The sequence below is a fragment of the Crocodylus siamensis genome, chromosome 1 (genome assembly GCF_052110815.1).
Source record: "Crocodylus siamensis isolate JL-2025a chromosome 1, ASM5211081v1, whole genome shotgun sequence".
In the NCBI taxonomy this organism is placed as follows: domain Eukaryota; kingdom Metazoa; phylum Chordata; order Crocodylia; family Crocodylidae; genus Crocodylus; species Crocodylus siamensis.
The window spans coordinates 69,913,798-69,923,443 of record NC_143395.1 but is presented as its reverse complement, the minus strand read 5'-3'; the positions used below and the strand labels follow the sequence as shown (position 1 = coordinate 69,923,443).

At 43.2% G+C, this 9,646-nt stretch overlaps 1 protein-coding gene across 3 annotated transcripts in view; it reads right to left on the bottom strand.

The window, feature by feature from the left end:
• ZNF292 (zinc finger protein 292) overlaps positions 1-9,646 on the bottom strand; it is a 98,363-nt gene that overhangs the window by 8,107 nt on the left and 80,610 nt on the right. For 2 of the 3 annotated variants that reach the window (XM_090036170.1, XM_090036178.1), the window contains exons 6-7: positions 3,237-3,373; positions 1,542-1,683 (exon numbers count right to left, since the gene is read on the bottom strand). In XM_090036170.1, the coding sequence (XP_089892296.1) occupies positions 1,542-1,683; positions 3,237-3,373 (279 nt within the window). Of the gene's footprint in view, positions 1-176; positions 366-1,541; positions 1,684-3,236; positions 3,374-9,646 lie in introns of those variants that run through there. The other variant, XM_090036183.1, reaches the window with a different exon arrangement.

Sequence of the window (9,646 nt, the reverse complement as noted above, 5' to 3'; positions counted from 1 at the left end):
TCCAACCCTGCAGAAATTCAAGAAATGGCCACATTTGAAGCTACAACACTGGGTAACCCTATGTACAAGATCAGCTGAGATATACAGATTGAATTTAGGATACAGCATTAGTTCTAAATCATAAAAGAAGAGAATTTCAGACTTAAGATAACTTAATCCCCCAAAGCAAAACGTACAAATTGGTGGCTTATATGTTCAGAGAAAGTTCCCATTTCTCCTTTAGCATTTTAAGTATCAAGGATATCAGATGGTCACATCCCTCTCTTGATTGAAGTAACTTTTCAAGCTATTTGGAGAACATGAAGAAAATGATATGGCAGTTAGCTGTATCACAGCTTCAGCATGCCCTTCCAATGGCTCAACGGCAGCATTTGCTTCCCTTCATTGCTCATCTACACACACATTGCACTGACTTCACTGAATTGGTTCAAGTTGCAACCTTGCAACCCGTCAAGTGGATATTATTAAAAGTGTATTAGAAGTGCACCGATATATCACTTGGCTAATCAGATTGGCACTGATAAAAGGAGAAATTATGTTATAGGCTTTCGGCTTTTTTGGTCATTGTAGCCGCTAATTAGCTGTGTGCTTGAAGCAACCTAGTGAGCACAGTCTAGTCCCCATGCCCCACCACCAGCCCAAGCCTGCGGCAGACTATGTGGTGAGCAGTGGAAGGGGGAGGAGGGGCCAGGGAGCGGTTACCGTGCTCAGCAACAAAGGGATTGTTACTGGCTCCTGCTGCCACTGCCATGGCCACGTCAGGTGCACAGCAGGGGCCCGAGTGCTGGGGCTGCCACAGAGATGTTGGGTTGCATGTGGGCAGGGTAAAGCGCTGTGCCATGGACATCCTGCTCTACCAGGCGCCCTTGCAAAACCAGCTTCTCCCCGCTCTGGGGCACCAAACATGCCCAGTGCCGGTCCATGCGAGGGTCTGCCCCATCTACCCAGGACGGCAAAATGGGCTATGCAGGGAGCAGGGCTGCAGGTAGCAGCTGTGGGTGAGAAGGTGAGGGATATACATGGGAATAAGGTGATCACCACCTTCCTCATCGAGGGCCAGAGCAGGGAGGAGTCGTGTGTGTTATAAATGCAAAACAAACAAAAGTTTTATTTATGTCAGTAGTTTAAAATACCTTGCACTACTACCAAATATCAGTTATTGGATCAGCATTGGTCAATATGGTTGGCTATTCATCGGCTATCGGGAGTGGCCAAGAAAATCTTTATTGGTGCACCCCTAGTATTAATTCAAATTTTAATTTTTACCAACTTAATCTAAATAGATATAAAATGTTCTTAAACAATTTTAACTGTTCACACAACAGGTGAGCAATAATGTAACTACCAGTTTCTGAAAAGATTAATATTACACTGATACAACTTATTCACGTAGCCAAGGCTACTGAATTGTATGTGTTTTAACAGCTGACAACTAAAAACTGGATTGTATGTGTTTGACAGCTGACAACTAAAAACTGTCAAATCCTTTTCTGATTTCCATTCAGAGGACAATAAAAATATATCCTCCAGAGCATCCTTACCTCTGAATTAATTACTTTAATCAGGAAGAATATATGATAGACTGTTTTAGTTAACACAGAAAGTTGACGACACCTCTCTAGATATACTTGTACAGAGGGCTCTACCCTTTGCTGCAGTTTACTCCAGAAGAGAGTCAGTTCCCTGGAAACAGAAATTTAAAAATTAGAATAAAATATAAATGCCACCAATAATACAGACACTAACAGAGTCTCCCTATGCCTGAAGAAGGGTGTTTGTGCCTGAAAGCTTGCAAAGAACAATTTTTCCAGCTATTTAGTTGGTCTAATAAAAGATATCACATCTACCCAAAGAACCTTGTCTACCAATAATAGAAGCATTACATTCGATCATATCTGTTGTTCTTAAAAAAGTCAAGACTTAAAGCAGATTCTTTTGCCTGTGAAAAAAAGCTAAACTGATCCATACTTTCCTTTATAAAAATTATAGCCTGAAGAGCAATTCATGCATGCTATTTATTATTCTTACTTTGTATTCTAGCATTCTAAAGCTGGAGGTTCATATTTATGCTTTTATTTAAGTAAAAACAGAAAGGTTAAACTTCTCCCCCTTCTGAATAGCATAAATTTAAAAAATCCAACACCACCTCAAACTATGCTGCATAATTGATAAACACCACAAATGCTCTTTATCTATTAGGTTGTGTAAAGTACTGCACTGATCACTTTACAGGCTTCTATCCTTTGGAGAACCCAGATTTTTTTTAAAGCTTGCTAAAGGCTACATAGATTTTCTGTTCTGCATTAGTTACCTTTTGAACAAGTTTATTTTAGGAGCTGAACCTGTTGGTATTTTAGCAAGAAAACAGTCTTGGTAAGCAGATATCAACAGACTATCTAAGCTAACTCACCATTCCACTCCAAGGAGAATGGATAAGAAGTTTCCCTCCAGAACAACTCATCTTAAATCCTCTGCATGTCAGAGGCTATTAAGAAAAAAGTGGAATGACATAGAAAAACTGGTCCCAAGCCTACAGCAAGAGATCTATTCATGGTGAGCGCTACACGTCTGGCTTTCACTCTCCATGGCGCAGAAGTTGACACTAGCAAATCCTGCAGGACTGGAATCACAGCCAGCTAGCAGTCAATGTTATCAGCCTGAAGTTCATATTTTAGGAAGCCAGATGTTTTCTACCAAGACCAGCAAACTGCTCCTTGATACCTAGTGAAAGCTAGTCCTAAAGAGCAAAACTAGCTAGTTGGACTGTGGTTTTGGTTTCCGCAAGGGAGAAACACCCATGTTCAAAGGTTTTCATAAGAAATCACTACTGCTATTTTTTTTAACATAAGCAGAGGGAAGCAGATGAAGTAAGTGGAAAGCATTCTTCCAAACAAAACAATTATCTCAAAGAATTTGAGCACTTAGTTGTTAACGTCTTTATTTCCACAAAGTAATACAGCAATATTATTTTCAAATAAAATTACAGAAGAACTCCTGTCATCTACTGATGCCTTTGCCTTTAAATATTGTGGGTTAGTCCACAAGCATTCATTTTACATTAAGGTATATATCAATTTTACATTAGGCTTTTAAAAAATGGTCAAGAACATGTAGTACTTCTTCCAATATATTTAGAAGGATACAGAGTGTTAAATGACTATGCATCTGCTACATCCTGGTAACACTAGCTGTTGTTTTATTGAAAACTAAAGTTCAAAACAGAGTTTCCAACTCACCAGGCACAATACATCTCTCCTTGCTGCAACTGGCGAGATAAAAACGCTGCACATAATATTAGAGCACTCTTTTCATCTCCATCAGATTCTAGATTGCAGATCATTTCTAGGGCATCTTTGCAATCTACTTCTGCAATCTGGATGGGAGAAAAACAAAAAACACGAAGTGAGACAACTGAAAACTAACCAGATGGTTTCATCTTTCGGCATACAGTAATTTAATTCTCTGTGAAAAAGGCAGAAATTAGGAATTTAGTGAACATTTTCGAAGCTGTTGTTTTACTCTAAATAACTTTAATCAACCTGTTCACTTTCAGATATAATGTGTATACCAGAAAGTTAATATTTCATAAATAAAAAGGAATACCATTTGTAATCACCCAAATATTTTAAGACCCATTATAAATTATTATTCACTTTCAGTTTGTGACCATTTTAAAATCTTTGGCTGCTTGCAGACGTTACCAAAAAAAAAAAAATCAAAAATCAAACAACCAACAAAAAGCCATGCTTTCCCGGAAACAGCAGCACATTAGTTGGCTCCACAGTGTCTATATAGACTGGGTGCTTCAGTAGGGCTTTTTGGCATATTTATCTAAAGCTGAGTCAATCAGCTATTGAGAAGTGCCAAAAAAGCCCCACTAAAGCACCTGATCTCTACAGACGTTGGGAAAGCTGGATGCAACTAACGTACTGCTGGGTTTGTGCTGGGCTCGGCGCAGAAGTGCACCAAGTTTGAAGTAAAGCACCTTTTTTTAAAAATCCCCCCGCATCTGTCAATCAGCGTGTGCAGTTATCTTCATTATTTCTTGGAATCCATTCTTTCAGAATTACAATTCCCCCAGTTCCTGCTGAGAGGTCAGATAAAAGAATTATAGGGGTTGAAGCATCAAGTTAGACATACCTGGATCTACCTGTTCACAAAGTTTGAATTTTTCATCTTTCTGCGTTCAAGTCTTACAGGCAGATGAAAATTTAAGTACTACATTCCTGCCTACACTGCACTGACATTAAGAATCCCACAGCATGTATAACTGAGCAGGGATTTGCACTCATGTCATTTGCCAGCATTTCCTATTCTCCTACTGCTGTTATCATATTGTCCTTTTTGGTTGTTCTTTTGGCTTCAGAAGTCCACCACTGAAATGCTGAATGCAGGCTTGCTTGCAGCTTAAGTGTTCTAGGATTTTCAAGAACAATTATAAATAAATGTTATGCATAAGATACAACTCCAAAATTCAGAAACGTGAGAATTAAGTTGCCTGTGTAACCTTGTTTTTGCCCCTCCTACTGCATATGCATTATGATGTAGTTACTGTGACAACAATGTTTTTTTTTCTATGGCAGTCTGGACTCCCTGCCCACATGGATGCAAGTTCCTACATTCTTTACTGAAACATAAACACCAAATACCCAGTTTTCAACTAAGCTGTAACCAGGTTCCTGAGTCATCAGGGATGTGGAAAGCAGAAGGGGACAGAGAGACACAAAGATGTGGGACAGTTGGGAAAATAAGGAAATCATGATGTGGGGGAGAATCTAAGAGTGTATGGAGAGGAATAAGCTTGACAGGATATGAGAAGATGTGACAAAACAAGCCAGGTGGCTGAGTAGTAGACTGCAGCTCTGGTGGGGAACATTTGGGAGGGGTGATCATGCAAGTATGTACTGACTTATACAGTTGCTGTAGATCACGGGTCAGCAACTTCTGGCCCACGGAGACACTGAGTACAGCCTGAGTAGCTGGAGGGCTTTGCCCGAACCTGCACTGCCACTGCTTCTCCCAGCCCCCCACCCTGCTCCCAGGCTGCATGCAGGCTCAGCTTTCAGCCTGGAAGGAGGAAGGGAGCTGCACCAGGGCTGGGGAGTTGTAAAATGTATTTGTACTGCTACTGATTCTCTCAGCTCCCCTTCCTGCCCTCCCAGCATCAGCACAGGTGAAGCTAGAAGCTGAGCAGTCCCAACACAGCTCCCAGTGGGCTACAACCAGGACAAGGGGGGAACAGGGAGAAGTGGAAGTTTCTTTGTCTTCACTTGCATCAGGGTCAAATGGCAAGGAGCTATGTCAGGGCCCTGCAGCTTCCAGCTGCACCTGTGCTGTTGCCACTTCTCCCTGCTCCCCTCTCTCCCTGGCTGCAGTACAGATGCAGTTTCCAGCCCATGGGTAGCTTCGCTAGGCTAGGCAGCCTTCAGCTGTGCCCATGCTGTAGCTGGGAGGTGAAGAAGAAGAAGAAATGGCAACATGGACGCAGTTTGCAGCTCCCTAGCCCTGGTGCAGCCCCAAATGGCTGGAAGGTAAGCCCACACACAGGGACCGGGACAGGGTGGGGAGGGGACAGGAGAAACAGCTACAGTGTGGGCACAATGCCCAGCTCTCTGGCCTTGGCATGGGTATAGGGAAAGCCCCCCAGCCTGTGTCAGACTGGAGCCAGGTTCTTCTGGCCTGCAGGTTCTTAAATGTTGCTGACTACTGTTTTAAATAGCTTTGAAAGTAGAACATCTAGATACCCTTTTCACTCCAGGGGAAGATGGCAGCCTAGGCCTGACAGTGGGAAGCAAATACTGCTCTCAAGTGGGTGTCAGTCCCATGCTGACTACTATAGTCTGTAACTGCTTTGTTGCAAGTGTGGCTGACTGCTTGAGAAGAAAGAGTGAGGCTTTAAGAAAACTGGGGGGAGAAAACATAGTGCAAGAGAGGACAGAGCTGGAGAGAAAGGAGTAGTCCCAGGGAGATTAGAGTCTGAAGAACAACGGTGCCAAACCAAGAAACTCCAAGTTTTCCAAGTTTCTTACTGATATGTTTTATAGAATAGAAATGTACATCTTATGCTGGGAGCTGCCCCACTGCCAGGCCCCAGTTAGGAGAGCTGGGCTCAAATTTGTGAGTTTAACATTAACCACAGTAAAAAAGAAAAAAAAGTTTGGCTGTCAGTAAAAAAGTTGCAGTAAAAAACATTTTCTTTGGTTGGCAATCCTGCTTGACTGCAGCAATCATTTTGCACTGTGCTGCCCTACATCACCCTTTCACTAAGGGGCTCCTGCTCACCCCCACACCTGATGCCCCCAAATTCACCTTACACCATGCTGCCTGCCCCCCCTTAGCCTTACCTTGCTGGCCCCACTTCCCTGACCTGGCACAGACCCCAAAGAAGCCCAGCTGAAACTCAGCTGTATTACAAGCAGCCTGGGATCAGCAGCAGTAGCAGCATACGGCTGAGAGAATGCTCCCTGTAGAGTGCTGTGTGTCTGCGTGGACACCAGATGGTGCTGCTGTGATCCGTCTGTCAGAACTTCAATCAAGCTGCGGCTGCTTATTGTTTCTACTGACAGATACGGGTTTTTTAAAAATGACTTGAATGACAGCCATTTTTAGCTTGTTTTTTTACTGAGAGTTGGCAGTCCTACTGAGGAAAAACAGAGGAACTGCAGCAGCACAATAAAGACTGTTTGTTTTGAACTGAACTGTTTGCTGTGCTATTTGGGACACTTGTACCCTGCTCCACTCTCTTTGAAGAAGAAAATACTCACTGCCCCAGGGAGTTGACCGTACAAGAGATCCCTGAGGTAGGGGTGCTACATATCACTGGGGAAACCAAGGACAAAGAGAAGTCAGGGTCCCATGACAGAGGCTTTCCCCTTGAGAAGTGGTGCCAGAGCTGGCTTCGGGGGGTCCTATGGGAGAGGGAGACCAAATAAGGCTTCTTCTTGGGGACTTCCATGACAGAGCTTCCCATTGAAAGTGGGGTGCTCCATTACAGAAGGGAAAGGAAGAAATATGTGGAGAGAGAGAACTGAGGGAAGCCTGAAAGGAGGTGAGTGTGAAAGAAGACTGGGTGGAGAAAGGGGAGAGACAGAACAATGATAACAGAGAAATGGGGAGTGAAACAATGACAACTTCCCCCAACCAAGGGTAGCTAGGTGTGGGTAAGGGGCATTCCCTCTCAATGGTCAGTGCAGAAAGTTGATACTGTAAATATTCAAGTACATCCCCTGAAGCTCATAAAGGCATTATTATCGTATTTAATTATTTCTCCCCTCTCCAATGTGGATGTCTCTCTTAAGTGTGGAAGCTGATTTTTCTGTGCTGCAAAAAAGAAGTATGCAGAAACTGGCCTAATGTTGCCAAGATGGCTGCTGCTTGTTTCTGGCCGCAAGAAGCAGTAGGGATGAGGTTCCACGTTAGCCCTCTCACAGCCATAGCTACTGGCTGAGTACTGTAGCTTGTGCTGAACACCACAATTTCTGGTTCCATGAGGACTTGTTTTATTTCTGTCACGCACCTTTTTTTTCTATATTCTGCCTTCCAACAAACAAGGCACAGGTCTCACATGAGGGTATGTGGGACGCAGGAAAAGATGAGTATTACTTTTAAAAGCATCATTTATAGGGACAAAGTTATGATTTCTGAGGTCTCCTTCCTGAAGACTGAATGTCTGAGGTGGACAATACTGGAAGGGGTAGTAGTGAGATGTTTCTGAATCAAACTTAGATCCAGAGACATCAGTGTTAATCCAGAATCACTGCAAGTAACAGGAGGTGGGGAACACAGAAAAAAGATTTCACTAGCTGTTACTAGAGAGCCCCAGTTATTGCAAATCAAGATGAAGTTGCTCTCACTGTTTTAAATATTGTTGAGAAACTTGTCAGTAAAGCTCTCCCTTAATACAAGGTGCACTGGCTCTACTGAAATTAACTTACTGAGCTGGGAAAACTCATGTGACTGAGAGAACTCAGGGGATAGCTATGAACATGACTCCACACAAACAACCCTGGGAATCTCAGACCTCACAGTCCTTGGGGATCTGAACCCTTGTTAATGCACCTGGGGAAAACATCAATTAATCACTGCTCTTACTTTGCTCATAGGTTGTTATAAAAACTAACAACAAAGTCTGATACTGGGAAGTACTGGGCAACCTTAATAAGCAGTGCTACTGGCGCTCTATAATAAGGGTTGCAGAATAACAGGTCACACTAAAAGGCCTTTTGATCACTAACTTGTAAGTAACTCGGTGTTAAATCTAGAATACTATTTCATAAGGAATACAACTGTAAGGGCATGTTTTGGTAGAAGATACATTTAAAACCAAGTAGTAAATGAAGGGAGTATTGTACAACAGTTATCAGTGTTACAAAACAAGTAGAACTGAATGAGAAAACTAATACTAATAAAGTAAAATATCAGTGAAACTACTAATATGCTAAAACAGCACATATATTTCTAATTATTTTGCTGCAGCTTTTGGATACATCAATGAAAACTGCTACCCAAGTCACTTTCTTTATGAATGGTCACTTACACAAAATGAATTAACATTGAGTGAACAATAACTAAAATATATGCACCTATGGCTGCAGAACCACTGCCAAAAAAACTGGCTATAATACAGAAAAGAAAAGTTTAGAAGTAAGGGTCTTGAAGTTATTTAAATTCATAATTCAAGTACATTCTCTTGGTCATTCGATATGTAATGAATCAGACCTTTCTATTGTTATTCACTAGGCTGAACCTTATTAGAAGTGTTTGGATGTGGATGCCTTAATTCAAGATGATTGTGAGAAACTGTGATGCACCTCGGGAGGAACAACCGGCACCATACCTACAGGTTAGGGAACTCCCCTCTTGTCAGCACGGAGGTGGAAAAGGATCTGGGGGTCATCACTGACTCCAAGATGAACATGGGCCAGCAGTGTGGGGAGGCAGTTAGGAAGGCCAACCGCACCTTGTCATGCATCCACAGATGCATCTTGAGCAGGTCCAAGGAGGTGATCCTTCCCCTCTATGCGGCACTGGTCAGGCCGCAGCTGGATCATTGCGTCCAGTTCTGGGCACCGCACTTCAAGAGGGATGTCGACAGTATGGAAAGGGTCCAGAGGAGGGCCACTCGTATGATCAGGGGACAGCAGGGCAGGCCCTATGAGGAGAGGCTACGGGACCTGAACCTGTTCAGCCTCCAAAAGAGAAGACTGAGGGGGGATCTTGTGGCCTATTATAAACTAGTCGGGGGGATCAGCAGGCATTGGGGGAGTCAGTGTTCCCCCGAGCACCGCCAGGAGTGACCAGGGATAACAGTCACAAGCTGGCAGAGGGTAGGTTTAGGTTAGATATCAGGAGGCGCTACTTCACGGTCAGGGCGGCTAGGGTCTGGAACCAACTTCCAAGAGAAGTGGTGCAGGCTTCTACCCTGGGGGTCTTTAAGAAGGGATTAGATGCACATCTTGCTGGGGTCGTTTGACCCCAGTACTCTTTCCCGCCATGGAAGGAGGTCGGACTAGATGATCTGCTCAGGTCCCTTCTGACCCTAGAAACTATGAAACTATAAATAACTGAGAGCCTTCATGGAAACAGGTGCCCAAAGATCCTGGGAAGATGTTAAAATCAGGGTGTGACTGGGATCTGAGGAATTTAT